Genomic DNA, 20,652 nt, shown 5'->3' on the forward strand with positions numbered 1-20,652 from the left:
ATATTCAAATTTTTAATGTTGTAGATATTATTTTTCATATATTCTAATATTTAAACAAATAATAATATAATTAATATATTTTGTTAATTCTCTCTTGGCTGACAATCATTATTGTGTATTTATAATAAATATGGTAACTAGAAAGGATGGTTTAAAGTATAACGATAAAATAATCTTAGCCCCAATGGTTCGGGTTGGAACACTTCCGATGCGGCTATTAGCCCTACATTATGGTGCTGATATAGTTTATTCCGAAGAAATCATTGATTGGAAATTACTGAAATCAGTCAGAATAGTTAATGGTAAGTTTAAACACTAAAAACAACTTTTTTCTTTAGTAAAAAATTACTGATATTCCATGGGATACTGCATGCATATCAAGTTTTTATCTGAAAATGCAAACTTCTGTGTGTTTCCTATTTTTTTTTATCTGTATTATGTCTGCTAGACATTCTTACAGAACGTGTTTGCTTCTCAAGATAATTTAGAGTGCAAAAGTAAATGGGATGTACCATTTTTATAATATTTTTTTCAGATGCTCTTGGAACAATAGATTATATAGATAAATCAGATGGGACAATAGTTTTTCGCACCTGTGCAATAGAAAAGAATAAAGTTGTTGTTCAGTTAGGCACATGTGATCCGAGCAGAGCTTTAAAAGTAGGAAAAATGATGTAGGAAGCATTTTCAACATTTCATTGTTAAAAAAATTCCTTTTCATTATTTCTTTTATAGAGAAAATGATGTAGCTGGTATTGATATAAATATGGGTTGCCCCAAAGAATTTTCTTTGAAAGGTGGGATGGGTGCCACCTTGTTGACTCAACCAGAAAAAGCCAAAGCAATTCTATCAATATTGGTAAAAAATGTATCAATTCCAGTAACATGTAAAATCAGGGTGTTTGAAGACATGGAGGCAATGATAAGTTTAGTTAAAGAACTGGCTTCAACTGGGATTTCAGCTATTGCAGTTCATGGAAGAACTAAAATAGAAAGGCCACAACATCTAAATCGCAACTCAATGATAGCAGCTGTGGCACAAGCCATTAATATTCCCGTGATTGCAAAGTAAGTAAAATTATTCCATGAAATGTACAGCTATTTATATTTTTTCTGCAATGTCATTAGCATTTTTTATCATTTCATTTAGCAATAGCATTGTTTTTATTTTAAAGGTGATACAATAATGTCAAAAATAATAAATATAACCTGCTTATTACACTAATTTAACACCTAAACTAGTAAAAAGCATTGCACATACTCTTCCTGCTGAATAAATATGATCAGTAATCTGGATTGTAATATAACATTGTCTTATTTTCAGTGGTGGTTCAAGGGAAATAGATAAATACAGTGATATATTAAAATTCAGAGACGAATGTGGCGCTAGCAGCGTAATGATCGCGCGAGCAGCAGAAGCCAATTGTTCGATATTTTGTCAAGATGGGATGAAACATCTAGAAGATGTTATAGTAGCTTATTTGAAGCTAGCTGTAGATTATGATAATTCTCCCAGCAACACGAAATATTGCGTTCAGAATATGTTGAAAGAATTGCAGGAAACGCCTAAAGGGAAAAGATTCTTAGAGTGTCAGACATTGGAACAAATTTGGTACGCAGAATTAAGTGCAATAAATATTAAATAAAAATTATAATATGGTATTGCAGTTCAATATGGCATTTAGGTGGCTACTGTAGACAGCGACAACTAGAATTTCAAGCCAAAGGAATGCTTGGTAGAAGAGAAATAAGTCCTGACATGTTCAATGAAAGCCCTAAGAGGTCAAAATTAGATGCTGTAGAAGACTTAGATGTTTATGCTGTAAAATGTGCATTTATAAGGGTTAATTTTCACGACCCTGATTTACCAAAGAGCAGGCTCATATCATATTGTGGGAAAAATAAGCTGAAAGTGCCGAAATATAAAATTATCAATAAAGATAAGCTTTTTAGGGCCATTGTAACTGTTGATGAGAGAAGATATACTTCCTCTTATTGGTATGGTAGCTGATATATTGACATAATGGATGCTTCATGATTGTATGTTACAGGGAAAAGAATAAAAGATTTGCTGAACAAGGGGCTGCTTTGTCATGTTGTGTGGGTTTAGGATTAATAGATCGAACGACGTTAGTTACCAATGGAAGTATACTTGAATAACACTGTCTAAAAATGATTGTTGTTTTATTTTTAATTTCATTTTTAAAACTACCTTCTCTATCAACTTTTGAATTTCTAGAAGAACTTATCTATTTTTGAATAGAGTAACTGTAAAATTACTTTCTACAAATGCGTAAGTTTGACTACTTCGCGCCATTTCCTCGATTATCTGCTTATTTTGTAGCTGTTTATCGTCAGTTTTGTACTCCGGATCTGCACTTTGCACTGACAACGTCAATTAAAACACGTTTTTGTTTGAGGTTAGGTTTGTCATCGCTAAACATCTCAAGAAATCCGAAATTATTGAAATATGATAATAAGTAGAAATAATATTTAAATACGAAACAAATAATAAAAAGCAATGGGGAAAACTAAAAAAGTTAAACCATCTGAGATGGCTTCGAAAGTGCCGTTGGAACAAGATATTTATAATATGAAATTTGCCACAAGCAAAAACAGAACCAAGGTGAAGCAGGACCAAGAGGAGGAACAGGTAAGTTTCCTATAAGGAATGCCAAAAAGTGAATGAAATGAGAAATATATATGATAGAGGCCCTCAAGTAATTTTAAAGACTAAATAGCTAAAACTTAACATTGGGAAAGGGTTTTCGTAATAATTCAACAACTTGACCAATTTTAGATCTGTATATCATTGAAGATAGTAGGCTAGCCTGGATATATTAAGATTTTTGCTCAATTATATGTTATTTTTTACTATATGCATGATCAAATGTGATCTCCTTCTGCTATTTTTAAACTATGAAACAGCAGACAAAAACGTTTCCAATTACTCCATGATTGAACGAAAAGACTGGAAGTTGGTATTAAAAGTTTTATCATGTAACAAAGGAGATTTTAAGTATTTACAAAATTACTTTCACCAGATGGTCAAGAAAGAACTATTAGTAGATATTATTCATTATATAGTCCAGAATCTAAGAATTTAAATGTCTTAAGTAAGTTTTAGCAAAACTGTCTTAAAGGATTAATTTTATAATCTAAGCTAAGTTGTAAAGGTCTTGAAATTCTAATTACATTGATAGCATCAAAGTTGGGTTCACATTCACTTGAGTAGTACAGATTTCAGTTTGATTTTGGTGTTTTTTTAGTTTGTGGATTCAACTTTGTCCAGAAAAATTTTATCTACTGCCAGAAAGCAGCAAAGGGAATTGGAAGAAGGTGCTGAGGATGCCGGAACAAGTGTTAGCAAGAAATTCCAAGTTGTCAATCTTGATGATGGAACACATAGTGACTCAGATGAGAGTGGTGATGAGGTATGTGCAGTAGTATACATAATAACAAATAAAGTACATATGGAAAACCTTGTAATCTTAAAAAAATCCTATCTTGTTTAATATTTTCTACCATTGCTTGTTTTATATAGGAGGGTACCTCTGAACCAGACACATTTTATGAAGATATTACGATTAATGAAGATGATGAAAAAGCAATAGAAAAATTCATGCTTCTAAACCCTCTTCCTCAAAAAACATTAGCTGATATAATTATGGAAAAAATTACACAGAAACAAACTGAGCTAGATACACATTTCAGGTATGTGATTTCCAAATTTAGTCAAAATATTATTAAATAATTAATGCTTGAGTTTTAATTTGATCACTTTCTTAGGGGAATGATGCAAGATGTCGTTCTTTTTAAATTACTCTTTAATATTATTAATGGAAATAATTAGTTAAACTTGTCCTTGTTAAAATATTTTTAGTGATGTTGGTTCATTGAAATTACAAGACTTAGATCCCAGGATTAAAACCATGTATGAAGGCGTTAGGGACGTCTTGAAAAAATACCGTACTGGGAAACTTCCAAAAGCGTTTAAAATCATCCCAAATTTGAGAAATTGGGAACAAATTTTGTATATAACTGGTTAGTAGCGAAATGAGTTATTACAATGTCATCAAAAAATTTTGAATATATATCTCAGATCCTATGAGTTGGTCAGCCGCTGCGATGTACCAAGGAACTAGAATTTTTACCTCCAATTTGAAAGAGAATATGGCTCAGAGATTCTTTAATTTGGTGCTTTTGCCGCGTGTAAGAGACGATCTCGCTGAATATAAAAGATTGAATTTTCATTTGTACCAAGCATTGAGAAAAGCACTTTACAAACCTGGAGCATTTATGAAAGGTTTTTAAATATTATTAAGTTACAAAGATTTTTAGCCTTAGTTACAATTTTATAGGTATTTTACTGCCGCTTCTAGAATCAGGTAACTGCACTCTCCGCGAAGCAATAATCGTCGGTTCTGTGATTGCCAAAAATTCTATGCCGATGCTGCATTCATCAGCTGCTATGCTCAAAGTTGCTGAAATGGACTATACGGGAGCGAACTCGATATTTCTCAGAATATTCCTGGATAAGAAATATGCATTGCCATATAGGGTAGTAGATGCCCTAGTTTTCCATTTTTTAAGGTGAGTCATAATTTTGTTAGAGTAGCCATATTCTGTGTCTCAAAAATAAAGCGTTTAGTATAGATGATTGCTCGACTATTAGAACAAATTAAGTTACTTTCTACTTATATTCAACAAATTGAATCTTTTGAAAGGTTTGAAAGAGATCAACGGGAATTGCCAGTTCTATGGCACCAGGCTTTCTTAACTTTCGTGCAGAGATACAAAGCCGACATATCAACGGAGCAAAAAGACGCTTTGTTGGAATTACTCAAAAAGCAACATCACCACACCATAACTGCCGAAATAAGACGGGAATTGCAGTTTGCAAAGTGCAGGGACGCTGAAAATGTAGAACCTAAAATCGATTTTGACTAAATTTATTATAATTTGATATAATTTAACAATAAATATGTTTTAATGTTCTTTTTATATGGATTATTATTGCAAGGAAAATTCCTTAACACGTGTGAGAGACGATTAGTGCATCTCATAATTCTTCCTGATGTAAATAGAAAGAGTCGTAACTCAATAAATACATCAGCATATAAATTAATTTTGTCGACACCTTTGTTTTTCAACCTGATCTATTTAATATATTTAATGCGATCACTCAATTTCTACGAAGTCTATAACACTGAGTGTTTCGTTCCATTGTTATTTCAATATACGTAAGGTTTTGGTAGTTGGTCAAGTCAAATCTGACATATGACGTTTCTATTGTCAAATCTAAAAAGTAAATAAACTTTTTCGTTCAAAAAGTTGTTTTAATTGAAACCAATAATACATGATCGTACATCTAATAATGATAATTTGTTAAAATGTAAGTAATTGTTTTAAAATAATAGAAAATTAGAACAGTAGAAGTATTAAAAAGTCAGAATTAGAAGAAATAAGAAATTTAGCCCCTATTTTTGTGCCCCCTAGGCCTACTTCTATTCAACTTTCCCTCACTTTGGAAGGAAGTTTTCCCCTAGTACGAAATTAATATGGTTCGATACTCCACTGCTTTATCACATATAATTTTGGCAGGCACTGGGTTGTACTGCCTTAAAGCCCTAAGTAGATATGAGAATCCTTTTAGTAAAGTGCCATTTGGATTGGTAATTTTCCATTCTCTCCTGGGCATATGGAGATGGGGTAGGTATTTGCGTGATTAAGTTAAACTCAAGCATGATTTCTTTTTTTCTTAGGTAACCCTCAATATGGCCTCAAAATTGATAAATACTATAAAATAACCGAAACATTTAAAGATTTTTTACTAATTCCATCCATCAATGCAACTATATGGCTTAAGTATAACAATTATTTAAGCTTCATGTGTAGCCACATACTTCTTTCTTTAGTTCCTATAGTTATATATCTTTATGACAGTCGAAAGCAAGAAGTAGTAAATGCCTTTCACTTAGGCAATGCATTTTCTTTGATTTTTGTTTCTTATTGGAATGAAAATTTCTTTGGAATAAGCACTTCAATATCTTATGTGTTAAGTTATTTTGTTATTAAGCAAGACATGCTCTCAGGTTTTTCATGTGAAGTACCCACTCAAGATCTACTTAATTATTCCATGTGTTTTTTTGTATTTTTTGCAGTGAGGTCACTTGTAGATCCAGTTTATTGAATTTAAATTTTAGGAATTTTAGAGTGTTCATGCTAGAAAATCAAACTTTAAACTTTCGTTTTCTGAACTTTGCTAATCTTCCTACTAATTTTAATATATGGGAAAATCAAAGTAGGTCAATTTTTGCAGTTTGTTTTGGAGTTGAAAAGAAATTATTTTTGGAAAATACAGGGTCTCTAGAAAAGGAGGCCAAATCATTAACAATTAAGATACAAATTCCTTATGCTAAGGAGATATGAATTTTTTTGTCAGATGTTAAGTTCATACTTTGTAGATATTGGGAGTTAGCATGTTACTATAAATGAATGGCAAATACTGCCATGCTGATAGAAAAAAACCAAACTGACAATTTCTTAGTAGTAAAGAGTTATGTCTACTGGATTCTAGCAATATTTCATATTGTTTTAAATTTTCTGACAAAAAGATAAATTTCAAATTAGAAATATTTGACACTAAATACCCAAAAATGTCTATAATTCTTTCCATAAACTGAAGAAAAATGGTAGAGCCATTTTACCACTTCTTAGAAACAAGGGTTAACAGTGACCTCTAGCCTGAACGTCATAAACAGACCTGACAGTTCTCTTCTGGAACAAGTCACCCAACTTTTCATCTAATAAACAAACAATTTCCTCAATACAAAACTTATTAGAGGTCTAAAACACTTCTAATGCAGAGAAACCAGTAGTAGTAAATACCGTAATTCCTTAGCTTCAATCTTGAAGGGCTGACACATTGCTACCAATTAAAAAAAAATGTGTTATCCCCAAAAGGTAGATTCTACTTTACTGAAGAATCTTTATGCATCTGATGAAGGAATTTATTGCAATCGGATTGGCCTAATTTTTCGGTTTTTCAGTAAACTGATGTCTAAACAAAATCAATTCCTTTAGGATCAGTTTTATTTATCTGATTTAAAGTTTAAACTAAGCCTTTGCGTTTTTCTGAGCTAAATTAATAAATTCTGATTAGCCAATTCTAAAAGTTTATCCTTTAAATTTGTTTTATTGAAACCGACAAAGTTGGCTGTTAAGATATTATTGGGCGCAATCGCTCTTTCTTCGGTCGCCAAAGTTCGGAATGTTACCCACTACAATTTTTGTTACCTAGGGCGTCCGGATTTCAGTAATCGCTCAGTACGTTTGGTACTCTCGGATATAAGTATTTCAAGGTCATGTTAGAATTGGGCCTGTGATATGATAACAACCGGATTTCTATTTATTCTGTGTTTATTAAAATAGGGCTCGAGATTTTTGGGCGAGCGTGCCCAATTTCATTGCTAAATGTGGTCATAAAACTAATTCTGCCTCAGCATCTTATTTCTTCTTACTTTAATATTGTCTAAACCATGGCTCTTAACAAATATCTAATATCCCATATCAAACATTGACGTCTTTGAATACCTCTTTTTATGCGTTTGAGTATAATTGCATATGCAATTTTCTCGTAAAAAATATATGTTAGCTATTAGACTTTTACGCAATTTCAAATGGGTGGGCATCAAAATTTTTACCTCTATATAGTTTTGCTTAGTGTTAAAAAATATTACCTTAATGGCTTAATTTTATGGACGCAAGACCTAAACGACGCCTTATAATTAAGTTAAATATAACAATTATGTGCAAGGGTTATTTGTTTAATTTGACCTGATCGCTAATTATCTTTAAATTTTTTAAAATATTTTAAGTGACCAAGTGCAAAGTAAGTACCTATACATCTTGTGCTTTGTATGGCTGCAGTTTCGCATATCAGAATATTATTGTAACTATAGTTTATGTGGTGGATAATCCATCTCCTACTTATACAGGGTGTCTCAAAATTAGGAGCCAACCTCGAAACAGTATAATCCACGTGCAAAAATAATACCAAATTAGTAAATAAATATACATATGTCCTGAAGTGTCCCATAACAGAGATACAGTCCCTTGAAGAGGACCCCCATGAGATTATTTTTGCTAAATCACTCCTAAACTACTTAACATAAATGTATGAAACTTTGGTGTTCTTATAATTTTGACGTGCTCAATCCAAATATCTGTTCAAAGTAGTTAGCTTTGAATCATTCAATTGCCATTGACAAAATTTGTGTTACAAAAACAGCCATATTTTTTTTAGTAGATGCGAATTTTATATTTCTTTTTTCAAATATGTAAACATAAGGTTTTTCACTCATAATAGGTCCTGTTGAATAATATCTCTAACTGTCGCCGTTTTTGAGAAAAATGCTATTTAATGTTTTGCATACATTTCTTATTATTTTCAGTAAAAAACTGAAGTAGGCTTTAAAACAAAAGCTAGTTGCTCAACATGTGACATTACACACATACACACAGACAGGAGCCGTATCTCTGTTAAGAGACACTCCAGGAGGTGTGTTTACTTAGCACTTTGGTGTTGTTTTTGCACGTAGATTACGTTATTTAAGGGTTATGGTTTAATTATGGGACATCCTGTATAAAGCAAAACTTATTTTTATAGAAACTATTTATAAACATGGTAATACATATGTATATATTTGTTTAGTTTTACTGAATAAATGAATAAATAGTTCGTTACTAATCGTCGATTATTCTTATCCCATACCAATGATTTCTGCAGGAATGTTTGAGGCAAGAAATTTTATCTTGGCTTTAGACATATTGCTTCGAATGAGAGTCTGAGTAATCTGTGATAAATTTTTACAAACATTTTTTCCACGAACTCTCTCAACAAATAGCTTTTGAAGTGAAGTTGGTTGATGGGGTATATGATTAAACTGCGAGGAGACGAAAAAATGGCAATATTTATACCAAATCTGGCACCTTGGGCGAAATTTTTAATCAAGGCCGCCCCGAGCCCTCGACCAATGTACCTCCTTCTTCCTCACCCTATAAGGCTAGTACTGACTACAAGTGTCACCTTTTATTGTTTTTTGAGACACTTTTCATGAGAGCTTTAGTTTCTCATTAAGCATCAGAAACCGATATCTCAAGCATTTTGCGTGTGTAAAATTCTCTGGTATTCCTACTCTATTTTGCGTCGGGGTCAGGAAACACTCGTAACTGCGCATTTGTCGGATAAATACCCGTTTGCCACTTTAGCTAAGGGTGATTTAGGACAATGAATAGTAAGAATTAATATTTTCACTAGCTTTACTTAGTACCTTTAATTGTCCTTTTATGTGGATCTAATTAAGAAAAAGCATATTTACCTATAGCCATCGTCACGAGACATCATATTAGAGGAGCAAACCCCGTTTAATTTTCGTAATATTGCCTATAATCCCAACTCACTAATAAAATATGGCCTACCCCCATGATGAAGGCTTAATCTTCTGAATGATATTGTCATCAAATGAGGCAAAAGAGAAGAACGCGAAAGCTACCATTGCGAAATTGAACTTGTCTGCTGGGGCCATGCAGCATGGTTCTTGCCGTTTGTACATGCAGTAACTATTGATTACAATTTTTTCTTAATTAATAAAATTAGAATATGCTTCTATGGTATACCCTGTGATCACAATTGCAGTGGCTATTAAAGTGATAAGATTCGTATTTATGGCTGCAATGTAAATTAGACTTCCAGCATTAGCAAATAGTGCCAAATCAGTCAAATCTCGTCTTTTACGGTCCGTGACAATATACATCAACACCGCGATAATTCCTGCGCGCGAATAACATACTTTAGTCAATTCTTAAGATATTTCATTTTTTTTTACCCAATCCTGCATGAATTGTAGCTATTTCACCAGGTCCCATTTCAGTGTTGATCCACATTTCCGCAGCATAACAAGGCAGTACCAGGGTAAGTTGACAGTAATCCAAAAGATCCCGTAAAGGGTAGAAGGAACTTTCGCCAACTGCAAAGAAAGCGAGTGTGAAACTAGCTGCAGTTTCATGCTTTGGTAAAAACTTACAAAATTCACTGAATCCTGTTAATCCATTGCCCAACATAATTATGTAAGAAATGAGCTGCCAGTGCCAGAAATCGCTGCCCGCAATATCAGTGAAATAAACGGAAAGGGCTGCCGCACTAGTTACTGTCAGCAGCAAGTAAGCGAGGCCCGCCATTGCTAGGGGGAACTTAGGATGGCGTTTTATTTTTAAAAGTAAATCAGACATGATTTTATCGTTTGGATAAAAGGATGATTGCTATCGTTTGACTCACAAAAAAATTTCGATTTTTACATAAACGAGATGACGGGAATGTTTGACAATGGCAATGTAACTGAAGGCTCAATTTTTGAGCGCCCTCTTTTAATAGTAGGGGAAAGCTTATTTGAAAAAGTCCTGCGTACCAACCACTTCATTACTAGTTCAATAGGCATATTAATTAGCATCAATTGTAATTATTCACCTTTTTAAGTGTTCGACTTCATACCGGCAGAGGTACATACTTATTCATAATTATTAAATAAATATTTTTTGCGAGAAACTGGACATATTTTGAAAAATTCTGCGCATTCATCGTTTTACTACTAGTAAAATAAACATATTAGCTCGTTTCTACTATTGTAATTATTCTCTGTTTCAAGCGGGAATTATTTTCTAAGACATTGACAGTTTTAACACTTTTATGGGATTATTTCGCAGCTAAACGAATTGCAAAAATAAAATAAGAATGCCGGAAAATGGTTCTATCGATCCCTTAGGTCAACTTTCTAGTGTGGATCGACAAAATGTTACTTTTGAATAGCTGCAAAACTGAACAGAAAGTGCACATTATAAGGTTGATCATAAAAAGAAGGTTTGTTAAACTACATATTTTAAAAAATCTCTTTATGTACCTGATTTTGCTGTTACGTTAAGTAGGGAGTAAGTCCGTGATGTATTCTAAACAGGACATGTTAAAAAACTAGAAAAGAGAACTAAAAACTATTAATAAAGTCGTCTATGGCAATATAAGTATAGCTATAAATTATGTTAACGAACACATTAGATATAACAAGCTTAATACTATTCAAGTCGTTTGTCTTCAATAGAAACGCGCCTCTCCTTTTCATCTTTCCCTTTGTAAACACCCGTTTAATGCCTGTTTATCTAAAAAGCTCAAAACACTATAATCCAGACATAATTACGCACTCACAAAAGCGCTCCATAACAATAAAAAAAATTCAAAATCCTCTTTTGGAGTCGCTAAGCAGATGCACCAGGACAATGAGATTTACAATGAGATAAATCTCATAAAGTTTCATGCAATAGGCCCCTGTGATCACTCCCCTCTGACATTTCTATACGTAACTCGATTTCTTATTTAACGTAGAAGGGGCTGAAGATCGAATCTGATTGGATGAAATACGTTTTCAGCTCCGCCCATTTCAGGTCCCCTCAATGAAAAACTTAGGCGCGTTTACAATGTTCCACACTCTCTCACTTTGCCTTTCAGTGTTGAATTGTTGTTTGTCGGTGGTCGTTGTGGGATTTTTCTAGTGACATTGCTCAGTAATTGCGTGTTTTTTTGCGAGTATTGGTAGTTGTTTAAAAAACTGAATATGGATCACACGTCAGTCTTGGGTATGATGCATCATACTTCTTTCGATAATATTGGACTGTATGAGCAGCCTAAGCCGCGGTTCATTTTCAAAATGCCTCGGGTAGTGCCGGATCAAAAAGCCAAATTTGAGTCTGATGAGCTATTTAGGCGGCTTGGCAGAGAAAGTGAGGTGAGTCTTGAAATTTCTCTTATTTAGTCATTTTACTACCTCAACTTTGATATCGAATTGCTTAACTGTTCCTACCATAAAAGTGATTTACTGATTTCTGATAAATTATGTTGAAAACTGACCCTGATACCATTACTTTTGTATCAGTATAATAGCTAGAAAAGAGCGTGGTCACACAAGAATCATCACATATGGCAATGCTTTAGTATACACTGTGTCCCTATGCATTGATATACGGAGAAAAGTCCTTGGTAATCATAAGAGATACGCGATAGGACAAATTGGAGCAAAATTGCGCAAATTAGAATTGGATGCGTAAAACGGAAAACAATATGCAATTTAAAAAAATATCTATATGACTCTCAGGAATATCCAAAAAAACTGAAATTTTGGAGACTCTTTTTTATTTTTTCTTTTCTTACAACGTGGAGAAGTTATATTTAAAATTCTACGTTTTGAATTTTACAAGCCACCATCAACTCTTTCTTTTCTTATGAATTGCCATTTTGGAATTTTACATTTTTGAATTCAGATTTACTTTCCAATTACGATGATGCATCACATGTTAAGGTTCAACTTTGTAGTTTGGTGGAAATATAAAAAGAAAATCCTGCGCTTGCGAAGAATGCCGTCAACGCTGTCTAATCTACCATCAACCCTTTTGTTTAATAAAAACATTTTTCACCTACAGTGACAAAATGAGTGTACATTTTTTTAACAAAATTATTTTTTTAAATTAAGAAAACCGAGATATGTGAGAAATTTATTAAGCTACGCATCGAAATGTGCCAACTGCTGTGGAAGCAGATCTACAGGAATATTCAGGACACTAACTGGTATCAACTATTTTGAACTCCATCATAGAAATTTTTTTTGAGTTTGATATATATTCGAAGCCTAAAACACGTATAAACGAAACGGGAATTTAAGTGAAAACTTGATGGATTACATCAATAACATTTGCTTCAATCGCTTGATTAACCTCTGGTTTCAATAAGATTGTACTGAGTCACATAACGCTAGAACACTGACTGATTAATTTAAATATTTCCTGGTGGAGTCGTTTCAAACAATGGATATATACGTTGGCCGGCACAGTTATCAGATTTGCTCTCATAAGATTATCGTCCATATGGAACTATGAAAGACCTCATTTATAAATTCATACCTACCGATATTAAGCTGCGAATGAAGATCATCACAACTTAAGAACAAAAATACGATGATACTTTAATATCACTGCAGAATTGAAGAAGACATATAGAAGCTGTGCTTGGAAGTGGAAGACGACCCCTTCGGATACTGTTTTTTTTTTCAATTTCCATCAAACTGTAACACTGAACCTTAACAAATGATACACATAATGAGGAAAAGATCTGAATTCTGAAATGTAAAACTCCAAGAAGACGCACATAAGAAACAAAGCTGAAGAAGGTTTTTACTTTGCCACTTATTGTGAGATTCAAGTCAATTGTGCAAACTCATGAGCATCAAGTTTAAGTTGTCATGTGTGTGCCATAGATGGAATAAAATCGGACATTAAGCGAGCTGAACGAATTTGGATGCATGAAGAAGACATCGCTCTTGAAGACGCAGTTTTCAAAAGTTTTACACAACCGTAACGAAAAATAGTTTGTCAGAATCTAATCGAAACCATCAATTTTACTCTTAACAAAACTTTTTTCGGTCTATTTTAATTATTGATGTTTTAACCTTGGACAACTAACACTCTTTTCTGCTTTCAACCTGCGTGAACGAATACTAAGAAACGACCGAAAAATCCAGCATGACTAACCGGACATGCTCATGATAATTCGCTTTATTTAATAATCAGATGTGTATATTTCTGGTATGCAAGCTGGCCAACACAAATATAAACCTGTAAAATCCCCCCTGGAATTAACAGTTTCCCGATATTTTTTAATAATTATTAGGAATTACTATGTTTGAACTGTAAGGTATTTATTCATTATTTCAGGTTCGCTATACGGGCCACAGGGATAGGCCGATTGACGAGAGAATCAAAAGGTTTTTAGCGGCATGCCAAGAGGGACATACAGAAATAGCTTTTTCTGCCACGGGAACCAACCTACAACTGGTTTTTAACCCTCCAAACCCGGGGTACCTCCCCGACACTCAATGCGATTTCGAGAAGGAGCAAGGCAAGGTATGCATCTCTATGAATTTCAATTGTGTTCTTTATCATCTAAACAAACTGCGACTTCGATCATCAAGACAAGGCCGGTCTTTTATGTTATTCAACGTTTCAAAATGGCGCATACTGACGCTGGTTTCCGCGAACCAATAGCAGGACCGCGTCTGTATTGATCGCACCCGACGCCATGTTAAAAGGGGGAGATTCTCCGGGGTTGTGACAACGCAACAAAGACCCCTCGAGGGTCTTTTCAATGCAGTAATTCAAAACTGGAATAATGTATGTGTACAGTAATCTGAGAAAGAATATTCATTCGGGTTTATCGTGAAACGTTAAGGGAGGGGTAAAATTAACAATTATGTTCCTGGGTCTGGGCTCCGTATTGTTATAGAAATCCGTGACAGAATGGCATTGTAAGAAAGTGAACCGTCTGACATAGAAGTGAGAATTATTTGTGAATTTCCAGAAAATGCTAATAATTAAACTGAAAAACGAAAGGAAGTAAATAAACCGAAATAAAATCCCTTTCATGCTGGTCCTGCAAATTTGCTCATTTTCACGACCAGTGAAACACCCAGGAATACCTTTTTTTGCCGATCGCGAATGAGTAACTTTTTCATTTTTCATGACTAGTGAGAAAAGTATTCATTATTCATTCACAAATTTTTTAAAATTGTTTTGTTACTCTGACAATCCCATTAATTAATACAATTAACGTTTGCTGAATCGAATAATCTATTCTAAATAACACCAAAGCAAATATTTATTGGTCAATAGCAAATCGAAACCGTAATCATCTGGGGTGCTTTCACCACATTCAAAGTAAGGATTTTACGTAAGAAAAATAGTCAAGGTTGAATGATATTTTATTTTAATTACAATCGCTATAAATAAATAGTATTGCGGAGAACTGATAAGTGCTTTTGCTTTAATTAGATACTTCATCTACGATGAAACCACGAAAATACTTTATTTTACATGTTAATGAATCAACATTAAACAAAATATCGTAACAATTGTGTAGATTGTCCACCGTTGGTCAGTTTTAAGAGCACCGCGTCATTCGTTCTCTTAGTTTTGAAGAGCTCTATCTCGGCCCTTGCTAACATGACCCACAGGAACCCAGTTTAATATCTTCATTTAAGGGAAGAAATGTCAGATCCTTATTTCTAGTGGTCAAATCTTGTAGGATCACCAGTTCTGCATTTGCCCAACTGTCACCAAAATGTGACATTGTTCCGGGAAATTAAACTTTTTTTCTATTATAAAGTTGAGTTGTTTGCCGAGCAATTCTTGTCGAGCCCTTCGTAACCTGCCATAACGGCACCTCTACCACTACGGATTTTTTGCGGAAAAGTATAACTTTCCTCCCTTTAGTCAAAATAACTATATTGTCTTCTTGACATCACTTTCTAACGATATTCAAAAAATCAATACAACGGTATACCTCTGCCTCGACCCGTGCTAACGCAGCCCATGGAAATTCATCGGAAGATCATCTTCATTTTAGTTACGAACTATGAGATTGTTATTTTATTTGCAGTTAAATCTTATTGCAAACCTCTTTTTACCCCATTGTAAGGAAGAAGTGATATTTTCTAAGAAAATCCAACCCTTTTTTATTATAGTCGAGGTATTTGTCGAGCAATTGTTACCGAATCGGTCGTAAATTGCTGTAAAAGCGCATTGTGACCTAAACGACAATAAACACGGCATTGGGTTCGTTGGGCATAATAAATTTTTAATGGGCACCCCTCAAAGCTACATTTTACACTCAATTTACGAGCAAGACATAACAATATGGCAAAAACATTGTCTGAGACGGATATGTTTTTTTGGGCCATAATTGCCGTCCCTCCAAAATCCTTTTCTAAATTTTCAAAGAATTTTTTTTTGGTTTTAGAGAGATTTCTAATCTGCTGACACACCTGATGGGTTTTATGATCTGAAATTGCTCTTCTAATTTTTTTATTGATAGCTCCATGAAGGTCGGTTTAAAATTCTCTCTTGCCTACTCGAAGCTATTCAGTGCAATTTGGAACATCTGTACATGCCCAGAAGAATGAGCATCAATGCACTGGTAATTTAACCAGCCCTAAAGACCAGAAAAAACATGTTACCATGTCCACGCTGAATAAAATTAACACCTCTCCTTTGTCTAGCAGGCACGTTTGCTCTTTTATTAATAGAAGAGATTAAAATATTATAGGGCCTGTTACCCTCATTAACAAAGGGTCAAATTTTTGACGCGTCGTTCCCGAGATATTAATGGCCCGTGTTTTAGTTCTATTATAAAACTAGTTGTCCATTTATCATGTATTGTTTTCCGCTGCCTTGGCGTCTCTAAACTGCTCCTCTGTTTGTTTTTTAATTTGAATAATAAAAGAGCGAAAGAGACGAGTTAAGTCGAGGTCTAAACCTCTAATTTTTATTAAAAGACAATGCGTTACCCAGAGAAATACATATGGGGACCATTCGAAGACACTTTGTCTTCTCCTAATTATTCGGCAGTCAAAAATCCAGGTCACCTCCAAGAAACCCGAAAGATTTATTAAGGTTTCTTCCCGGCCTAAGTGGGAGTTCCAACGTGTATCCATCTGTTCAAAACATCATTCGGGGTTGTATACTTTTCCTTAAACATCCGGAAGAATGGTTAAGTCCATGTAATCTTGTTTGCTAATTTTTCGCCCTATATGAGAATTTATGAAAAATGTAAACACTCGGTGGATGCCACACAGGGAGCTTTTATCGGAATCCAAAGGGGATTAGCCATGTTTGCCTTTCGTGCTCTTCGGGATTTGAAAGATGATTGGACTTAGTGAATCGTGAAAAATTGCCACAGGTGTTCTTTCAACGAGCACTAAAAGAATAAAATCTGTAGTTGAGAGAAAGCATGTTTCGTATTCTATTCTCTATTAGTTTTAATGTTATTGCTGCTTTGGGAAATATTTCTGAGTAGGATTAATCTAGTTATACAAACGAAAACAACATCTCATCGCTATGCTTCAGTGGGATAATAAACTGCTGGCCAGTTGCTTTACAACATTCAATTTGTCGAATCAAGTTTGACACAGCATAACTCCGAAACGGATCAGTGGATTTTTTCTAGCGAGGCGAATTCTGGTTAGTTCAGGTTAGCTATATAATTTAAAGTATGATAAATCGTTCAGGTGAAATAATACAGGGCTAACAAAATGCAGATGTAATTTTCCTGATACATCTGTCTGTTTCCAAAAATTAATAAAAGTTTTTTTTCCCAAACTAATGTCCTGAACAAACTTCTTTTACAACATCAACCTGTTCACAAAATACCAAGTTTCATGCAGCTCTCGAATTTCAATTTTCTTCTTGCATCATGATGCCGTAGAAATTTTGTTCATGAAAACCCTGAGAAAAGTCGTCACGGCTCAGGAAATTTGTGGTGTCTCAACCTCAAGGAATTCTTTCTTGATGAACAACCGCTAGGGCGTACACTTCAGTGTTTAAACATATTTTAGTTCACTAAAGCAGGTCATCAGTTTTAAATTAAAAATATTCGAAGATATGTAAAATAGGCATTGTAATGGAACGTATATGGTACCTCAAGAGATTAATGTATATTTTAATCATTTAATATAGGGGGCTCTCATTGAAACTTTTTATGTTTTATTACGCCACTCTAAGCTCAATCAAAAGGAGGATGACACTAAATTATGTTTTGAAATAGTATATTGTTATGATAGGTCACGAAGAGAGTTTGATACCGATGGAGAGTATTGTGTTAATTATACTGAACAGGCGATGAAGAGGAAACGGAAAACCACTGAAAATATGATATCCGAGTATATTTACAGGTTGGGTTTGCGAAGGTTTATAAACCTCAAAACTGATACACAATATCTGATTTTAATTTATACAAAGTGTCTCTTTCTCTCGCTCTACCATGGGAATCATGGTAACCACAACAGATAGGAGGTCGGTTAAATTCCAGTAAAATTACACAATTTGGAATTATACAGGGTGTAACACAGATATTTCACGGGACGATAGTATTCTGTAAAATAACAAAAAATGCTCGTAGATCGATCGTCATAAACGGAGCATTGTAGACATACAGGATGGTCCAGTTCCACATTTTTTCTTCGTATTTTGTGTTATCTCATGTAAGCCTTGAATTAAACTTTGGGAAATTTCGTACACTTACTTTCTATTTGACTTGCTAGAACAAAATATGAAAATCGTCTATAGCTATCTACAAGGTGTTATTTTTTAGCCTTATGTACTATTTTATGTTTCGTATCTTTTTTGGAATACTTTGTTTGAACTCTCATACCGAATTAAAATTGTTTTTCGAATTCTTTAGCTTTCTGGTGTCTTGCAGCATTTATCACCGTTTTCTTAGAATTGGAAAAATACTTATCGATGCAAATTGAGACAGTCCAATTGACATATTCTTGTCTGTAATATAGGACTTATTAAAATAGCTGATTTTCAACCAATTTAATAATATTATTTTGATTTTGGACATTTTCAAAATTATAACTCAAGGCATATGTGAGAAATCGCAAAATATGAGAAAAAAAGTAAACTTTATCACCCTGTATATCGAAGATTGTGCGCTTTTGACTGCCGGTTTATTAGCATTTTTTTATTATTTCGCGCAATACTATCGGCCTCTACGATATCTCCATGATGATATGTTACACTCTGTGTATAAGAATAGGCTATTCTCAAACCAAAAAAAATCGATAGGATCTACAAAATGGAACACCATGTACATCGTTTCAAATCATGATAGTACTATATTATTGAATATGTCTAATGAAACAGCCAAAACACTTCAGTTTTCTGAAGGCCTTTAAACTTCCAACATGCGGCTGTTAGCGTAATTATTTCTAATCTAATGGAGACAATTTTCTAATCATCTGTATCCAATGATGGAATCTCCTTTACTCACTTATTGCAACTTGTCCAAATGTCCTGCCGCAAGAGGAAGTGTCTAGTCGCGGGGCTATCAAATATCAAAGAAACGTCGATGATATAAAACTCATCACATAAAACGAGCTATTGTTAAGATTAACCACTGATTATTTACAAAAAGACTAAGACGTAATGACGGCCACTCAGTAGCGTCGCGAAATATTACAAGAATTTGTTATGTGCCGGAAAGAGCTAGATTCCAATGAGACGAACAGAACCGAGTTCGAATAGAGAAGTGATTCACAAAGAGATGACTCAAAGCTAAAATATAATGAATCATCGTATTGTCTGGCATTTCTGTTAAGGTATATTATAATTTTTGGTATAAGCCCCGTAATGGAAACGCATTATGGTTTTTTTGCCATTTGGAAACCATATCCGCCTATGTCTCTCTTTAAACATCTAGCATAAAGGCGCCTGATCTGTCATAAACCGTTTTACAGTTATTTACAAAGGCACGAGGTATGGCAGAGTTACAATAAACACGGTTTATAGTCCATGTTGTGTTGCTTTGAGGGCGCCGCTCACTATTTTAGTTTCTACAACCGAATACTAAAATTTACTTCTGTGTGTTTTGTGGGCAATATCCACTGAGATCTTACTCAGGTACCAAACTTTTTCAGTTCATCAATATTTTTACGAATTCCGATACCCTTTCTACAAAATATTACTGGAAACTCTACCCGTTTTCGAGATATTATCAATTCAGTTTTTGATATCATAACCCTTCGTTATTGAATAAAATATCGTTCACCGCCGAGGCAACGTTTACGAGAAGGAATAGCATACAACATTTATTTGCACAGTTGATTTTGGGGCACTATGTATATCATTCAGTAAGTGTTTGCGTCCATGAAACTTGGCGAATCGTAAAAACTACTCTTCATATGCATCGACTTCAAAAAGACTTTATATTCAAACAAGAGCAATTTCGTTATCAACGCATGTGAACATGACTAAGATTTATTTCCAGATACATATTTTTATTAAATTGGAGTCACGAAATTGAACCCTTCTGAAATAGTCGATTAGTAACAGCATGGGTTATCACCTGGGTTAAAATCTGCCGGGACAAAGGGTGCGATGAGCTTAATATCTCGGCAATTTTTCATACAGGATAATTTACTGCGGGGAGGTCGTGAACACCCTTGTCAGTGACGGGTTGGACAATGTTAGAAACGATTAGTTTACTTTTATTAACTTTTTTTAAAACTATTTATTGAAAGTTTAATGTTGAAAGAAGAGAATGCAGAGTTCATTAGATAAATAAAAAAAATGTTTCAATGATACTGATTCACGATAAATGTGATATTAATAAATTTGAAAAATATTACAATAAGTTATGGTTAACCTCGGTATCCATCTCGTGCCTATCATATCCGACAATTTGTTTTTTTTTTTTACTAGAATACCCCTTTAAGATCGTTCACGCAATTTCGTTTTTTTACTACTCTGTATATTTTACGTGCGTACATCGCTTGGCCTTGTAAAGCTACTCCCTTGAACGCGCAATTTTGCTCCTATTTAATCAAAACTGCATCTACGCGAGATTCTAATACTGAAAATCCTTATCTTGGACATGCTGTATAAGTGCTTATACCTACAAGCCCGTTAAACGAAATCGCCTCCGATTGGAAAGGCACGATCTAATAATGCAATGGGGTGAGCCTCCACCTTCTACAGGGTGGTCTTTTCAGTTGCATA

At 34.1% G+C, this 20,652-nt stretch overlaps 5 protein-coding genes across 6 annotated transcripts in view; 4 read left to right on the top strand and 1 right to left on the bottom strand.

Moving 5' to 3' along the window:
* Position 1: 1 nt before the first annotated feature.
* On the top strand, positions 2–2,176 carry Dus2 (Dihydrouridine synthase 2). The gene is made up of 6 exons (XM_066284890.1): positions 2–302; positions 536–674; positions 736–1,068; positions 1,325–1,612; positions 1,669–1,998; positions 2,052–2,176. Exons 1-6 carry the CDS (start codon positions 131–133, stop codon positions 2,158–2,160), a joined length of 1,371 nt encoding a protein of 456 aa, XP_066140987.1. The 5' UTR covers positions 2–130; the 3' UTR covers positions 2,161–2,176.
* A 213-nt stretch (positions 2,177–2,389) lies between these two features.
* On the top strand, positions 2,390–5,004 carry bys (Bystin). Its single transcript, XM_066284892.1, has 7 exons — positions 2,390–2,653; positions 3,270–3,434; positions 3,545–3,714; positions 3,884–4,044; positions 4,103–4,306; positions 4,362–4,593; positions 4,728–5,004. The coding sequence occupies exons 1-7, from the start codon at positions 2,522–2,524 to the stop codon at positions 4,948–4,950; spliced, it is 1,287 nt and encodes a 428-aa protein (XP_066140989.1). The 5' UTR covers positions 2,390–2,521; the 3' UTR covers positions 4,951–5,004.
* A 270-nt stretch (positions 5,005–5,274) lies between these two features.
* LOC136340667 (uncharacterized) lies at positions 5,275–8,752 on the top strand. The gene is made up of 3 exons (XM_066284900.1): positions 5,275–5,395; positions 5,500–5,712; positions 5,766–8,752. Exons 2-3 carry the CDS (start codon positions 5,562–5,564, stop codon positions 6,191–6,193), a joined length of 579 nt encoding a protein of 192 aa, XP_066140997.1. The 5' UTR covers positions 5,275–5,395; positions 5,500–5,561; the 3' UTR covers positions 6,194–8,752.
* Positions 7,818–11,468, bottom strand: LOC136340663 (uncharacterized). The gene is made up of 4 exons (XM_066284895.1): positions 10,089–11,468; positions 9,891–10,031; positions 9,682–9,835; positions 7,818–9,624 (listed from the first exon to the last, which is right to left on the bottom strand). The coding sequence occupies exons 1-4, from the start codon at positions 10,291–10,293 to the stop codon at positions 9,480–9,482; spliced, it is 645 nt and encodes a 214-aa protein (XP_066140992.1). The 5' UTR covers positions 10,294–11,468; the 3' UTR covers positions 7,818–9,479.
* Positions 11,469–11,540: 72 nt separating this feature from the next.
* The window catches only part of LOC136340662 (protein big brother-like), a 30,840-nt gene continuing 21,728 nt past the window's right edge, over positions 11,541–20,652 (top strand). For both annotated transcript variants that reach the window (XM_066284893.1, XM_066284894.1), the window contains exons 1-2: positions 11,541–11,834; positions 13,813–14,001. In XM_066284893.1, coding sequence (XP_066140990.1) covers positions 11,664–11,834; positions 13,813–14,001 — 360 coding nt within the window. In that variant the 5' untranslated portion in view covers positions 11,541–11,663. The remainder of the gene's footprint in view (positions 11,835–13,812; positions 14,002–20,652) is intronic.

Source organism: Euwallacea fornicatus, chromosome 8, assembly GCF_040115645.1.
Source record: "Euwallacea fornicatus isolate EFF26 chromosome 8, ASM4011564v1, whole genome shotgun sequence".
Lineage (NCBI taxonomy): Eukaryota > Metazoa > Arthropoda > Insecta > Coleoptera > Curculionidae > Euwallacea > Euwallacea fornicatus.